At 42.0% G+C, this 15,615-nt stretch overlaps 4 protein-coding genes across 4 annotated transcripts; 2 read left to right on the top strand and 2 right to left on the bottom strand.

The window, feature by feature from the left end:
- The first annotated feature begins 573 nt into the window (after positions 1–573).
- Positions 574–2,573, top strand: LOC111604351 (SET domain-containing protein SmydA-8). Its single transcript, XM_023322416.2, has 2 exons — positions 574–990; positions 1,230–2,573. Exons 1-2 carry the CDS (start codon positions 653–655, stop codon positions 2,548–2,550), a joined length of 1,659 nt encoding a protein of 552 aa, XP_023178184.2. The 5' UTR covers positions 574–652; the 3' UTR covers positions 2,551–2,573.
- An 8-nt stretch (positions 2,574–2,581) lies between these two features.
- Positions 2,582–3,791, bottom strand: LOC111604353 (mitochondrial mRNA pseudouridine synthase Trub2). Its single transcript, XM_023322418.2, has 3 exons — positions 3,570–3,791; positions 3,300–3,512; positions 2,582–3,242 (listed from the first exon to the last, which is right to left on the bottom strand). The coding sequence occupies exons 1-3, from the start codon at positions 3,697–3,699 to the stop codon at positions 2,632–2,634; spliced, it is 954 nt and encodes a 317-aa protein (XP_023178186.1). The 5' UTR covers positions 3,700–3,791; the 3' UTR covers positions 2,582–2,631.
- A 73-nt stretch (positions 3,792–3,864) lies between these two features.
- On the top strand, positions 3,865–5,522 carry LOC111604352 (WD repeat-containing protein 74). The gene is made up of 4 exons (XM_023322417.2): positions 3,865–4,072; positions 4,128–4,843; positions 4,901–5,259; positions 5,322–5,522. Exons 1-4 carry the CDS (start codon positions 3,985–3,987, stop codon positions 5,437–5,439), a joined length of 1,281 nt encoding a protein of 426 aa, XP_023178185.1. The 5' UTR covers positions 3,865–3,984; the 3' UTR covers positions 5,440–5,522.
- On the bottom strand, positions 5,504–8,345 carry LOC111604370 (sodium channel protein Nach). Its single transcript, XM_023322441.2, has 6 exons — positions 8,170–8,345; positions 7,558–7,761; positions 6,761–7,497; positions 5,882–5,999; positions 5,713–5,822; positions 5,504–5,658 (listed from the first exon to the last, which is right to left on the bottom strand). Exons 1-6 carry the CDS (start codon positions 8,343–8,345, stop codon positions 5,519–5,521), a joined length of 1,485 nt encoding a protein of 494 aa, XP_023178209.1. The 3' UTR covers positions 5,504–5,518.
- Positions 8,346–15,615: the final 7,270 nt, after the last annotated feature.

The following is a 15,615-nucleotide window of genomic DNA, read 5'->3' as shown; positions in this document are numbered from 1 at the left end:
GCTGACGAAATACATATGTACGGGTAAATCTCTTCCGGAAAATTTGTCATTTTGTCAATACCTTAGTGTACGTATTCACCCGTGTGCCAAGCCTCAATTATGAAATTAGATTTTATCCAAGTTAACGTCAGATATTTGGTGAGTTTGAAAAGAAATGAAATTTCAAACGGATCGAATTCTACTTTAAATTGTATGACCTCGAAGTCAATTATAATTGGGATGCAGAATACTGGATGTCATAAGACGCTATACATATTCTGATTTTGGCCAATAATTACTCTAATATTTTACAAATTGGAATATATTAATATAGTATAATCATATATAATTAAAAAATATATTTCATGTTCTATAGAAGCAGAAATACTACTCAAAATATCAAAATGCAACTCAACTCAGATATAATTCGTGCAGTGTATTTACCTCTATATATATACGACATGTCTATATAAATATAGGTATATACAGGCTATACAGACTCTCAGTTTCAGGAGAAAGAGCCGAAGAGCATTTTGAAGAGATTTTGAGTGAGCAGAGGCGAATGTTTGGAAAAAGATGCTAAATATAAATAGTGAAAACGAGAAATCGAAATAAGTTTTCTCCGCTCATATAAGATCAGTGCGTGTCCGAGAAGCGTGAAGTGATCATTGGAATGACGTTCCCGAGTGCCAACTGTGCCGTTTGCCATGTGGCCGCTAGGCTCACCTGCACCCGCTGCAAGCTCGTACGCTACTGCAATGGGGAGCACCAGAAGCAGCATTGGCCCCAGCACAAGAGCTGCTGCCGGCCGTTCAGGGAGCAGGAAGATGCCCAGCTGGGCCGCTACTTGGTGGCCACCCAAAACATCAAGGCCAAGCAGATCATATTCGTTGAGGATCCGCTTGTCGTGGGTCCCAAGTGGTTTCTCACTGACGACGAGAAGTCGGCCAGCATTGTCCCATGCGTAGGCTGCTACGCGCCTTGTCACGTGGACAAGCATCTGTGTCACAAGTGAGTGTTAAGCACTGTGCATCAAAAAAAGACAAAGGAGATGTATACAGATTTCTTGGGGATGTTATTACGGCTAGTATCGAGAGCAATTCCTATGGAACAATTCATTCAGCCTGCGGGCTGTTACCGCATGAATTCTGTGAATTACATTTGACCCAACCATATTGGTATTTCTATATACTTTGTAGTGCGTGTTTTTATATATTTTGTAGTAAAGTTTAATCTTTGACGTCCAACAGTTGTCGCTGGCCCGTGTGCAGCGTCGGCTGCGAGCACGAGAAATTGGAGTGCAGTGTGCTTAGTCTGGGCAATGCGCCCAAAGCCAAGGCGGATGTACGTGTTCTAGTTGACTATTACCGCCACGATGCGTTGTTGGTGCTCAAGTGCCTGCTGCTGCAGCAGCATCAGCCGGAACGCTGGCAGATGCTGCTAGAGATGCAGTCGCACGAGGAGGAGCGCCTGGGCACTGAGCTGCAGCAGGAAGCGGAGCAGCGGATTGTGAGCTATCTGGAGCAGCGTTTCCTGCAGCGCATCAAGCAGAGCAAGCAACGGGGCAGCATGCCCAGCAACTATGAGCCGAAGCTGCTGCACCGCCTGTGCGGCATCATCGAGACCAACTATATGGTCATCGAGCTGGCCACGGGCATAGAGCTAAGCGGTCTGTTTCGGCAGGCCTGCATGATGGAGCACGCCTGCCAGCCCAACTGTTACTTCCAGTTCGATGCCGCCACGCAGCGCATTGCGGTGTGTGCGGGCTGCGACCTGAAGAAGGGCGACCATCTGAAGATCTCATACACGAACATATTGTGGGGCACTCAAATGCGGCAACATCATCTGCTCATGACCAAGCACTTTAGCTGCCGCTGCGCACGCTGCGAGGATCCTACCGAGTATGGCAGCTATGTAAGTGCCATGCGCTGCCTGGGTGACGTATCCAAGTCATGCGTAGGTGTTCAACTGCCGGTCGACCCACTTGATGAGCATACCCAGTGGAAGTGCGATACTTGCCCCATGATTGTGGACGCTGCCTACGTGACGGAGGTCCAGACACACATGACCGAGCAAGTGGAGCAGTTACTGGCCGGTCAACCCACAGCCAGCCAGGTGGAGCTGCTGCTGGCTCGACTCTCCCAGCTGCTGCACACCAACCACTTTCACATGTTTAATCTGAAGCACACGCTTGTGCAGCTGTATGGTCATGAACCGGGGCTAGAGCTAGTCACGCTAAGCGATCTCCAATTGGGCCGTAAGCAGCGTCTCTGCGAGGAGCTATACAATGTGTGCCAGCAGCTCGATCCGCACAGCATCAAGCTGGCCATCTATGTCAGTATCATACTCATCGAGATGACTCACACGCTGGAGGAACGTGCTCGCAGACAGCCTGCAGAAGCAGCAGCTCTACTGGATCAAGCTGAGTTGCGCCTTAAAGAGGCGCAGGATGTGGTGGAGAAGGTGCAGGACTCTGTAGCCGGGAGGAAGCTGAACGACAAGCTTCAACAGCACCTCGTCGAGCATTACAAATTAACGCTGGCGCAGCGCCACAATCAGACCAAGATTTAAACATATTACATTAAATATTTATGTACAACGTCTTATATTTACATTTCCATTACTTATGTTTATAAAAAGCTATTTAATTTACTACTGAGCAGCATGTAGATCCACGCGTTGCTGGTCCAATAGCTGTGGATGTGCTTTGAGCACATTTTGCTGCAGTCGCAGGTTCTTCATGATGCCCGGTAGATGCCAGCCGTGTCGCAGCAGGCTTTCGGTCACATCAAAGTGGGCGTGGCGTATGCAACGCAGCTGTGAACAGTGAGCCACTGTACGTAATTCTATAGCCATGTCGTGGATCAGGGCTGCCATATACTGTTCATTCTCGTTGATTGTGTGCAGCTCGAGCGTAAAGTGAGGTCTGTTAAAGTGTATGAGTTTAATGCCATAGATAACGGGCTGACTATTGTCGGCGGGTCGCAGTAGTCCCTTGCAGGCCAACTCGTAGGCCGCCTGCGTCTGTAAGTCGACGCCGCACAACTCGTACATTTTCCGCTGATGTGAAGCCTGCATGGAGGATGCTAATCCGCTAATGCGTTCCGGTGTTAGGTGTCGATGATTAGCGCGCACAGTCACTCGTGAGTCGGGCAGATGATTCTCTGTGGCTGTGCCCATTCGAGCAGTCACATGGTAAATCCGCACTGGACGATTCCGCTGGATGAGGCTCGACTGCTGCAGTCCCTTGTTTAGACCAAACACTAAACTAAACGATATGCGACTATCTGTAGTTGTATATAGTAATTTAGATTACTTACACAATACGCCGCTTGTGTGGTCACCTAATGTGCCGACAGGTGCGCAACGAATATCACCTGGCAGGTAACGAGGTCCACTGGCCAATATGTGATCCGAAAGATCAGAGTTGGCGGCTATTTTATGCAGTACTGTGTCTGTGGCAGCGCCGGAGCCCAGCAGCCGCATGTCATTTGGCAGTTTACGTGGCTCTCGTTGTTTCAGTTCATTCAGTCCTACAAAATATACAATACTTTTTAATTCGGCACTCATTTCAAGTTTATTCGACGAACCTTTGCATATGTTGCTTAATATGGCATTGCGCACATGTTTAACTTTCATGCCAGCAGGCTTGTAAACGTTGATAATGCCATTTAAGTGCTTAAACACAGTGGCCGCATCGTAGACCTTTGTCAGCGTCATAATTAAGATGAATTATATAAAAATTAAGACCTCAGCATGTTATTGTTTGAAATTAAAAGTCGCTAGCTGTTCAAGCGATATATTAGTTAGTGGTGGACTATGTGCTATGCGATACTAACCAGTGTTAGTAAGTTCGGCAGCTAATCGTTTCGCGATAGGTAGCTCATGCGGCTATCTCGCTCGCACAACTTTAGCGTTGCACGTGTTGATATTGTTTTGCCTCCTGGCCGTCAGTCGGGAATTGTTTTATTGTCTAAAAATTAAATTAAAAGACAATTTAACAAAATGAAGTGGACTACGGCGAACTTAAAACATCCCAATTATACAGCCAAACATGAATTATTTGTAGGCACACACACAGGCTCATTTAAACGTGAGTCAAACTAAGTGCTCTGCTGGTAGCAGTTCTTTAACTTTATCGTTTGCAGATTTGTTACCCGCTGCTGAAAAGAATCCATATGCACAATCAAATCTTAGCGATGTGACAGCTCTGGACAAAGAATCGCGAGTGACTGCGCTGACATATGGCAATGAGGCAAAAACGGAAATTCTGCTCGGTCGTGCGAAGAACGTAGCTGAGCTGCACTCACTTGGAGTCGGCGGTGGCGTAAACACGCGTCGCATAGATTTTACCGGCGCTCCAATTGTAGGTCTAGCTCGTTATAATAACAACCTGATTGGTGGCTTTGGCAATGGAAATATACAGATTTTGTCGCTGGGTGCAGCTGATGAGGAGGAGGAGGCCATAGTGGATCCGGTTCTCATCAACACTGGTGATCAAATGGACCATATGCGTCAGTGCACCATAGAGAGGCAGATTGTGGCCACTGGTGGCAAAGCACGACAGAATAACTTGAAAGTGTACGACCTGAGTGCCGATGGCAAACAGATCTTCAGCTCTAAGAATTTGCCCAACGATTATCTGCAGCTGGAGGTGCCCGTGTGGGACAGCGATATCGGCTTTGTAGATGGACCTAGCGTCTTGGCCACCTGCTCCCGCCATGGCTATGTGCGGCTCTACGATACGCGCAAGCAACGTCGGCCTGTGACTCACTTTGCCAGCGAAGAGCATGGCATGAGCTTTGCTTCGCTCGTTGCAAAAGGTCACTACATATACACAGGCACCACAATGGGTGTCTTAAAGGTGAGCTCTAATTTATGCTCAGGCTGAAATACTTTTTTCATTACAATTTCTTTGTAGGCCTTTGACACGCGCCGCATGAAAACACATGTCCACACCTATAAAGGCTTTACAGGCGGTATCAGCGACCTGCACTTGGATGACACGGGAAAATATCTAAGCTCCGCTTCTCTGGATCGCTATGTGCGAGTACACGATGCCGACTCGACTGTGCTGCTCTATCAATGTTATGTTAAGTCGAAGGCAACGAAGGTGCTCATTAACCAGGTGCCACTACAACAGCCAGAGTCCATCGAGAATGACGACGAAGTAGAGCCCGAAGAGCAAGTGCATAAGAAAAACAAAAACAAGAAAGAGGTTAAGGCAACACCCCTGGACACGGAATATGAGAACATGTTTGAACAGATGGACACCGTGGGGTGAGTTTTCATATAAAATCTAAATCAAATAATATAATATTAATCAATTTCTCTTAACATAGTGACAGTGATGATGGAACGGCCGAGGAACAAACGACAGCACCAGAGCAGCAAACGCCAGCGACCAAAAAGCGAAAAGCGACTAAGCAATCGCAAAAGAGTAAAAAGAAAAAACAATAAGCACGCGTTATGAAATAAACCCCTTTTAAAATTAAGTTGTATATCAAAGAAAATATATAAATGATATTTTTAATTGAGTCTAATTCCAAGCTTGTTTTATAAGAAGTTGCTTTTGCTGCTGATAATTGATATACAGGCGATACGTGCAGTAGTAGAAGAATTCTACAATGGAAATCATGCTTAGGCCCAAGCACAAATTGAAAATGCCTCCTAAATCAGCTGTAATCAAATGAAAAATTGTAAACTGAATTTGCAACATGGATACACACTTACACAACAGTCCAATCCAGGACATGACAGTCACCTTTCGGATCACTGGAACGACCTGCTTGGCCAAGTAGACCCGCAGCATGAAGCTATCATTGTTAAACATCTCCTGATTGCTATACGATATATTGTTAATCTTAATACATTATAGAATAAAATTCTATTGGATACTCACTAAAAGTTACTCACTGAGAACTGATGTACATTGAGATCCGTTTTATAGGACAGCGTTGAGTAAGTGACGTCGTAGCAATTGGGCAGGCATTGATCGCAGCGAACACTCTTGAAATTGTCTGAAAATAAGGATATATATATTACAGTATGGGAAGTTAATATTCATACGATTAAGATGAAATAATATAGTCTTTAGAGGACACAATATCAACAAAAGATTTCTGAAGCAATGCGACAATTGTGCAACTTAATCAATTTTAAATATTAAGTTGCACTTATAAATTACTATAATCATATATATAGTTCAGCTATGTAAATATCAGATAGATCATATCTTACATAATACACAAAGGAAACAATAAGGAACATTAAGCTTTTAGAACTCTGATATACTAAATCGTTAAACAAATACCCAAGCGTACTTATGTGTATGCGAGTTAGTAGTAAGAGTTTTAGCAGATACTTGCCGAAACTTGTTATTTGGGCTGCAGACTTATACATATATACTATAATGGTTATGGCTTTGCATACCGAAGCGCCTTTAAGGACCAGTTGTGAAGCAATTTCCAAGTATTTCTGGGGAGAACCACTTAAGCATACGGACAGGCACGCATTGTGAATATTTAGTATAAATTATAAATGATGTAACTGAAGTGAAAAGTGAGGGGACGACATGAAGACAACAATGCACCACATAAGACAAAGTGAGGGGGGCAGGCAGGCGGAGCGTCATGGCAATGACATTGAAGGCAAATAACTCAAACGTTGCGGGAGTGAAAATGAGAGGTAAGGGAAAGGAGGTGAAAGAACACAAAGGCAGGCAATTTATTTGGCTTTGGATAAGACGCAGTCAAGTATGGGGTTAGTTCGCTCAATTCACCATAGTTATATGCGTAGCAGAAGGTATCGTTGAGACTGCATTCCTTGAACTTATTGCTCACTGTGGGTAGAAGGTAAGGATGGCAGCCACAGCGCTTGCCGATTGCCTCCGTCTGGCAGGCAAGTAGGCAGGCTGCCTGGCGATAGTTGCGTAGCTGCACGTCATCCGAGGTGAGGCAATCTCGTTTGCGTTCAGACAGCTCGAGCACCTCTGTCGAGGAGGTTTGCACGGTGGGCGAGACCTCGACAAAGCTCTCGGATCTTGCAGTTATGGTGACCGACGCAGCTTTTTCCGTTACATAATCCATCGGATGATGGACCAGTACAATGAGGCCGGTGCTTAGATTTCGCTCAGAGCCTTCAGCGCCGATAAAGGTGAGGCCCCCATCCATGCCAAAGATGTTTGCCGAGAAGGGCAGAAAGCTGGAATTGCGCGGATTATAGTTGAAGGAGCAGCACGGACCAAGGAATGCCGTCGTCGGTATAAATGATAAGTATTCATGGCTCTGATTGCACGGAAACTCCGAGTAGCCCCAAAAGCAGCGCTTGACAAAATCCGCACAGCCCGGACTAACAGCCATCGCAGCTTCCCATATGGACACGTTGTTGAATCGCAGCACAGCATCTGTTGTCTTGTAGCTATCCTGCGAGGTGGGCACAAAACTCTGATCCGTGAAAGCATTCAGAAACTCAAAGCCAGCTGCCACATCGGCTATGTCGTACTCCTTAGGTATCTGGCTGAGAGAGTTAAAGAAAATGTCAATAAGTTTCTTCTAGAGAATATCCATTCCGACTCACAGTGTTCGGACGTAGCGTTGAACGCGCTCCTTGTTCACCGTTTTGGGACTACATATGGTAACCCCGGGAAAGGCCACATCCGTAATAGACAGCTCATTCGAAATGGTGTTGAGAATGGGATAGGAGTAGAACTTCAGCCAGAGCAGCAGAGTCAAATAGATGCTCAGACACAGCAGCTGAACCAGCACCGATGCCCAAATCAATCTGTGATTGCAATGCAAAATTATATATATATATATAATTAGCACAACAGCAGATGTATATAATGCTGAGCCTTGCTCAAGATGCTTTTGGGACAGTTGAGTAAAATAATAGCTACAAGAGCTCCTTTGATTTAGACTGGTCTAAGTAAGAATCGAGTGAATGGCTTGTTGCGACAGGACCTCCAAAATAGTCTAAATCGTATTGTGCAGTCTTAGGTTATAAAGTCAAAAAATCCAATTTCAAAAGGAGATTAGGATTCAGCTCGTGTTGCATTTGATTATGGTAATTGGAGGAGCCTAATTGAAGTAAGTGTTCCAGTCGACGATAGGTTACCGGTTGAGTCTCGATTGATAACCTGCACAGGTGAGTCATGTCCCAGCTGTTCAGTTATACGTGTCTGTCACTCACCTGGACAGTCCGTGGGTTCGATTGCGTCGCAGCAGCCACATGCCGCTCACCTTGGTGCGCTCCGTGTACTCCCAAAAGGTGTTCGCAATGGCCAGCTTCAATGGATGACGCCTCCAGTATTGAAGCAGTCCATGCCTTTCACTCCTGCTTGGAGGATACTTCACTATGTTGACCATTTCTTTTGCTCTGCAGTCGTTGACAATGCTAGCCACACGCTTTTATAGTCTTGGGCAGGACATCGGCTGTCTTCTTTAAGTGCTAATTATGGTCTAATTGCCTTCTTAATTCGTTCAGCCTAAACAAGTTTGTCAACGGTAGCACATTAACTATAATTATACGGTACTGAGGATTCTATAGCGGTCGGGAGGAAGACGAAGTAAAGAGAATCACTTATACTCACGTGCTTAATGCGCTTGTTAGAAGAGGGTTAAAGCTTTGGCAAAGCGACTCATGAATAACTGACGCAGGTTATACTCTAAATACTCCACAAGAAGCTACTTTGAAGAGAAAGAGAGAATCACAAATGATGTACAAAAAAATGGGATGAAGAACAATCGAACAAAAGTCTATTAAAAGGCCTAAAAAGCTAAAATGTTCAATCGAAACAAATGGAAGATGGGATCAACCCATAGCAAAAGAAAACGTTTCTAAATGTTCCTTTCTATGGTTGCCAGAGTTATCAGGAGATTAACTCGATTAGAGATAAGATTAGACTGATATACACACATACATATGTGCAGATGTGTTCTATGCTCTTCACTCAGAAGGATAAAATGGGACTTCTATAGGATATAGGATAGTGATAGATAGGGCAATGAACGCCAAGAAAGACGGATATATCATAAAAGCCAGTATACTTGTTTAATATTGTGAATTTCATAGCATTAAAATATTGAATAAAGGGGAAGGAGTTGGCTTAACCAAATGAGGAATTACTTTGTGTAGCCTAACAAATAAACTTATACTCGAAAAGTTTGGGAATGTTGTTTGCAAATTCATGTAAATGGTCTGCAAATCTCGATCATTGCCGTTGCACGATTCGACTTTCGCACAATAATTCCACTTGCGCAACTATTTGAAAGTGCAATCCTTTAATGGACAGTCTCTTTTCGAGTTCAACTTTAAGTTTTCCCAACTTTTACTCTGCGTGTGTGGGGAGAATGGTCGAACTGTGCTCCTGCAGCTGTCGGGTCCAAGAAGTTTTTCATGTACAAATCTGCAGCTCTTAAGCAATGGCAATAAAAATCCAAACTTGTGCGGACAACAACATCCTGCAGGCAATCACGACGACGACAACAAACTAACAGCTAGAGAAACAATTTACTTGAACTGAAAAAAGTTGCAGCTCCTGAAAGTTCATGCAAGATGTTTACGCGGCATTAGTTGTTGACTTTATGGAAGTGTCTTAAGTAGATGCGATTGAATTTTAATTATACGCAAGTTCTACTCGAACTATTCTTATGCTAATCAAGACAATTAAAAATCCATAGCGCACAAATGAGCCACAGTAAAAACATGTCACGCCACGCCCAACGCCCAGCGCTCATACCCATGCCACCGGCAACAACGAAGCGAAAACTTTAACATGAACTACGCAAACTTTTAATTTCGAAGAGGGGAACGACTCGCGAGGTCTACAAATGAGAAGCTCGTGGCAGCCCGGAAAATGCCTTCAACTTTGTAGCTGCCTTTTTTTATCAGAGGCGCGTGTCGCACACAAGGAGAAGGCTGATACGCCACACAAAACATACTCATACGCACACACGTACTCTGTATAATCTGCCTAACTGCCGAGCAATTTATAAAATTTGTGCGTCCGATAAACGTGGGAGCATCACGCGTAGCTCGCCTTTAAACTTGGCCAATTGAAATGTGGGCAAACGTGGCGAACTTTGGAAACCTGAATTTCACACCGGAAAACACATTTTTTAGCTGTGTAAGCTTCATATTTCCTCCAAATGACCCGTGCACTAACAGATTTGTAGGTGTACAAGTAGTACTTACTGTGATACACACTCTGTGCGAATACCCTCTATAAACACTCTCGAAAAGCGAGTACAAAATGCAGGAATATTAAATGCTTTAGAAATTATTTGTTCAAATTTATGAACTTATGTGTAAAGAATTTAGGACTCACAACAAAAACGTCATACAAGAGCGAGAGAGAGAGAATTCGAGAGAGAGAGAGACAGAGAGAGAGAGAGAGACAGAGAGAGAGAGATAGGTGGGAGAGAGAGTGAAGGAAGAGAGAGTGAAGGAAGAGAGAGTGAAGGTAGAGAGAAAAGATAGTGGAGAGCGAGTGAAGAGAGAGAGAAGAGATAGTGGAGAGCGAGAGAGAGAGAGAGAATTCGAGAGAGAGAGACACAGAGAGAGAGAGAGAGAGTGAAGAGAGAGAGAGGAGGGAGAGAGAGAGAGGGAGAGACAGAGAGAGAGAGAGAAGAAAGTGGAGCAAAACAGCGGAGAGATAGAGTTGCAATCCTTAAAAGGATCTGATTTCAGCTTAAGAAATTTCAGAAAAATATATATATGAATTTAGCGTTTGGTGTAAAGAGTTGAAGGTATTTCATAAGAAATTTGGGTTTCGATCCAGAAGTTTTGCAATTTGCTCTCATTATTTGTCCGACTTATTTATACACTATGCAGTTTTCATAGTTATTTCAACAGAGCTTACGACTCGTAAAGAGCTTTGACTCCTACTTTCTTCGCTGTTGAATCGGCTTTGTTCTTCAGGAAGTTTGGCCCGCATTTTTTTCAACTTCAACATCGCGCCAAAAAACTTTTTCTTATACATTTATTTGTCTTCATTGTTTAGTTGAGTAACTATTTTTTCTTGGTTCGTGGACTTTCCGGTTCTGTGGTGGCGTCTCAGCGAGTTGGCGCCAACTAATTGCAGTATAGCTGGGAGATGTTCATATATTATATATTATAGAGATATATTTTATATTGTTTTTTAGTTTTTGGCAATCTGTTTGCTGAGCTGTGATATTCCCACCAGAAATAAGATTGAAGTATAGTAGATATTCGATAGGTTAAACTGAAACGCAAATTGATGTAGTTCCTAAAGAGTTTTAACTTCTGTTAGTGGGTCGCTGATGAGCTTGAGTTTAAATGATCTGACCAGATTGTTAACTTTTAATTTGGCTAAATTCTAGTTATGGACAGTGACAATCAAGCAGAAACTTTGTCCTTTCCCGATCAAACTTACAAAGTTACTCAGAATATGCGCAATATTCATTTCTCAAGTGTCAATTCAAATAAATATTAGATTGATATTTGGCACTGGCACTTGGAGCTGAAATTTGGCTTTTGATTATCGCTCGTAATGATAAGCCAACAAATAGCAGCTGCCAATCAGGCATATCAATCAAGGCAGCCAAGTGGAATGGCGAACATAAGGAACATGGCCTGCGGTTATTGTGTTTGGACAGCACTTCGGATGGAATGTCTTACAAGGCTCTCGGCGCAATCAATATCAGCTGTCCGCACATAAAAAACCGGATGCCAATCAAGTATTTGCATACACATTGAATTGTGAAAGCCACAATGAGCAGAAAGACGCGGCCATAATCGTAAAATAAAAACAAATAATTCACTGCACTCGTTCATCCCACCCGGACACTCGCAGTCCCATTGCAGGCGGCACTTTACGATTAAATGGCCCACTGTATCGGCTGCTAAGAGGCCAAGCGCACAACGGGGCAAGTGGGTAGCCAAGCAACTGGGCAGCAGTCCAAATGGGCGAAGGACCCACGGGACGAGGCAGCTTTCTCAGCTCGTAGCAGACACCAAGACAACAGAGGCAACTCTCAAAGACATTAGGGATATATGGAAGCGGAAGCCAGCACGTTGACAGGCACAGCACAGATTTACTAAAGCGCCGAGATTCTCGTCGCTGGTTGGCGTCGAGTCAGCGAAACTAGTTGCCAAGGCCGACACATGTTTGAGCAGGATTTGCTTAAAAAGCTACATCAAAGCCGAAACTCAAATACTCATAATCATTTTAGCCCAAGATGAGTGGAATGCATGTAAGAGGTCTGTTTACCTACAGATAGAGTGGAGTCCAGTGGACTACGAATATAAGTATATAGGTTGTATAGTACTTCGTCTGTGTTCCTCAAACTTACTTAAGATAGTCTTCGAGACTCGCTCATGAAGTGAAAAGAGTAACTTTCGACTTACTGTCTCTCCGCCTATCAGTTAGTCTGTCTGTTTGGCTGTAGGTAGATACTTAGATTATGAATGCATGCGTCCATTATAGACGTGGCAGATCGCTAAATACTATATCATTTGACGTTATTGAAGCTATAGAATATATACTCGTGTAGGCAGTTTCTGACTAAGTGTTTATAGTAGATATCTGCGTCAAAAGGAGACGCGAATAATCGGACTAAGCTGTCTCTGATATATTTTTACAGCTTGAAAAAAAGACAAGAAGGTTACCTTTGACTTCCTCTATTGATTCATCAAGCATTGGGAGGATGGCAAATCGCCAAAGATCTGAACGCTGAGTCGCGAATATTGACTGTGAAGTTACTGCAGACCCACTCTTTTGACTTTAGACAATTGATACCTTGGCAAGTAGTACAAAAACTATATAGTCCAAAGTATTTGCTGCAAAATTATTAGCTTATTTTGGTCTAATTTTTTTTTATTTAATTCGATATAAGTCCAGTTCAGGCGTAGCAATTACATATCAGGAGCTCCAGAGATCTTGCCTCATACATATTTGTGCTTCACAGAAAATTGGAAATATTTTTTATTTTATATTATTTTATTAATTATTATTTTGTACTTTTAAAAAATATATATGAAATAATTTCATTATTTTAATTACAGTTTTGCACATATATAAAATATTTTTAATTTACCCAAAATAGTTTTATATCGTCTTATGTTTATGCTCTTATTCCTTATTTTTATTTAATTTGCAATTACTTTTTAATCTGAAATGCTTAGCAGTGTTAAGATTCAACTAAGCTTCAAAAAGGACGTGTTATATTTCTGTGTATGTTCTATTATTATTTTAGCTTATTATTAAATAAATACTTATGTGTAAGCACGTTATACTGACTGGGCATAATAAATATAACAAAAACACGCTTAAAATAAGAAATGTCAATGAATTATTTAATACATCGATTTCAAATTTCTTCTTCCTTCGAATGTGAAAACGAAATGTTGCTGTGCAACTCGAAGCGATTCGAACCCTTTGAAAGGGTATGTATGTTCCTTCAGATATGTACATAGTTATCCGCACATATGTATGTGTGCGTGATTATGCGGGCGGCTCTTGTACCATTTGCGTAAAGTTGAGAGTCAATTTAGCGGAATGCAAAGCCAGACAAAATACTTCCATTTATTTGCTTTGGGTAGGCCCTAAAAATTGTTGTTTTTGTTTGCCTTGCTTTCGCTCTATCGAAAAAGTTACCCATGCGCCGGCTTGTTCGTGGGGCACTTTGCATTTTCGGGTCCAATTGATTTTTAATGGCTTATTGTCTAGTGGAATAACAAATGGAATGTCGAGTGCCCTCGCAAAGGATGCCACATATGAGAATAGCTTTTTTGCCCACATGGAAATAAAAACGAATTTCAAGTGGAGCCGAATATTATCTACAACATAACTTACCTTTTGGCATTGACCCAAGTCTTTAATTGCTTTGCCTTTGCTCAAGGAACTCTTCAACAAATTTAACATCGATCTTAAAGCTGCACGCAAATCTCATTATTGCCCAGTGAAGCGAGCAGTACACAGGTCGCACCATGGCACTAATTGCTTTTCCTTTTTCTGTTCCCAGCGTTACAGGTAAAGTTGTTCGTGAAAAAAGCTTTGTCATTATTATACTAGTTCACGCACTGAACGTCTGCCCTGCTGTCCGTCCTTCCGTCCTTCTGTGTGAAATCAAAGAGACTAGAGATGAATTCGGAACACATACTCACTGATGCCTTCAACTGATAAAGTATTCAGATTTGTTGTTGCTTGTACTATATATCTTCAAATATACTATATATCTTCAAATATACTATATATCTTCAAATATATTATATATCTTCAAGTATTCAGATTTGTTGCTTGTACTATATATCTTCAAATATACTATATATCTTCAAATATACTATATATCTTCAAGTATTCAGATTTGTTGCTTGTACTATATATCTTCAAATATACTATATATCTTCAAATATACTATATATCTTCAAATATATTATATATCTTCAAGTATTCAGATTTGTTGCTTGTACTATATATCTTCAAATATACTATATATCTTCAAGTATTCAGATTTGTTGCTTGTACTATATGTCTTCAAATATACTATATATCTTCAATTATTCAGATTTGTTGCTTGTACTATATGTCTTCAAATATACTATATATCTTCAAGAATACATATACCTGTGTAAACAACCCTCGACTAATATATAGAGCAAACCCATCAGGGCAGCAACAAGTTGGTTAACAGTAAAATTGTAATGTGACTGTTGATCTCCTCTATTTACTAATATATATATATACTCATGTATGTCAGTCAAATTTCTCATTTGCGAAATTCTTTCACAAATATCTTCTTTGATTATCACAACAAATATTTTGTTTCAGGCTATACTTTATTAGTAATGAACATTTACTTCGCATAGGCAATAGTTAATATAATTGATATAATTATTTAATTAAATTTGCAGCTAAGGTCCTTAAGTTGTATTTGTGTTTCACCTTAAACTGAAATGGACAAATGGAAGAGGGTTAAGCTAATGTTGGCTGACTTTGATTTCATCCTCGTCCGCATGTTTCCTCCTGTTTGGTTACGTTACGCTGCAGCATTTTGACACAGGTCAACAAACTTCTCGGCCGCACTGTATGCTGGAAGGAAGTGTTACAGGCTGCGTGCTCTCGCGGGCACTTGTGGCGCCGCCTGCTGGCGTTGTTGCTGTTTCTGTCATTAAATTAACGCACTTTGCATTTAAGCCGGCTTAGGGGTTGCTGCTAAGCCTATTAAATGTGCACCTGCCCAGCTGCCAGACACCAGACCCCACGCACCAGGCACCTATTGAGCAAAGGGCAAAGAGCCGCTGGCTTCTTTACCCAGAATCTGCCAATTTGTAAAAAAATAAATTAAACTGTTTAAGTTTAGCAGCTCTGACATTTGGCCTTACTTCGAGCTTCTGCCTAACAAAGTGATGAATCTGCTTTCATATTTGCTCGAATAGCACGTTGATGGATTGTTTTGTACTTTTTGCTGGAATTTCAGAATCCCTATCTCAATTCTGTGCAAATTTCCACACATCTTAAAAGGTTGAGCTGTATCCAAATGTTGATGTAATGATGCAAAGTAGTTCGTAATCTTTGGGCCTCTTGGCCGAAATTGAATTTATCGTCGACCCTTTTTGCATACACATTATTCTCTTTTTCCACCAAATAACTGATATCCAAATATAATGGCCAAT

The sequence above is a fragment of the Drosophila hydei genome, unplaced genomic scaffold (assembly GCF_003285905.1).
Source record: "Drosophila hydei strain 15085-1641.00,03,60 unplaced genomic scaffold, DhydRS2 tig00000060-arrow-pilon, whole genome shotgun sequence".
In the NCBI taxonomy this organism is placed as follows: Eukaryota; Metazoa; Arthropoda; class Insecta; order Diptera; family Drosophilidae; genus Drosophila; species Drosophila hydei.
Note: the sequence above shows the minus strand (reverse complement) of the source record. Positions and strands in the feature narration are given on the sequence as shown.

What these genes read in the sequence shown, in the direction of transcription:
- LOC111604352 (XM_023322417.2), top strand. Translation starts at nt 3,985, where the DNA reads ATGAAGTGGACTACGGCGAACTTAAAACATCCCAATTATACAGCCAAA. An exon ending in CCACAATGGGTGTCTTAAAG is followed by an intron (nt 4,844 to 4,900) that starts GTGAGCTCTAAT and finishes ATTTCTTTGTAG; the next exon opens with GCCTTTGACACGCGCCGCAT. An exon ending in GAACAGATGGACACCGTGGG is followed by an intron (nt 5,260 to 5,321) that starts GTGAGTTTTCAT and finishes CTCTTAACATAG; the next exon opens with TGACAGTGATGATGGAACGG.
- LOC111604370 (XM_023322441.2), bottom strand. Translation starts at nt 8,345, where the DNA reads ATGGTCAACATAGTGAAGTATCCTCCAAGCAGGAGTGAAAGGCATGGA. An exon ending in CAACGCTACGTCCGAACACT is followed by an intron (nt 7,498 to 7,557) that starts GTGAGTCGGAAT and finishes TAACTCTCTCAG; the next exon opens with CCAGATACCTAAGGAGTACG. An exon ending in CTGCTACGCATATAACTATG is followed by an intron (nt 6,000 to 6,760) that starts GTGAATTGAGCG and finishes CCTTATTTTCAG; the next exon opens with ACAATTTCAAGAGTGTTCGC.
- LOC111604351 (XM_023322416.2), top strand. Translation starts at nt 653, where the DNA reads ATGACGTTCCCGAGTGCCAACTGTGCCGTTTGCCATGTGGCCGCTAGG. An exon ending in GACAAGCATCTGTGTCACAA is followed by an intron (nt 991 to 1,229) that starts GTGAGTGTTAAG and finishes GACGTCCAACAG; the next exon opens with TTGTCGCTGGCCCGTGTGCA.
- LOC111604353 (XM_023322418.2), bottom strand. Translation starts at nt 3,699, where the DNA reads ATGACGCTGACAAAGGTCTACGATGCGGCCACTGTGTTTAAGCACTTA. An exon ending in ATTAAGCAACATATGCAAAG is followed by an intron (nt 3,513 to 3,569) that starts GTTCGTCGAATA and finishes TATATTTTGTAG; the next exon opens with GACTGAATGAACTGAAACAA. An exon ending in CCACACAAGCGGCGTATTGT is followed by an intron (nt 3,243 to 3,299) that starts GTAAGTAATCTA and finishes CGTTTAGTTTAG; the next exon opens with TGTTTGGTCTAAACAAGGGA.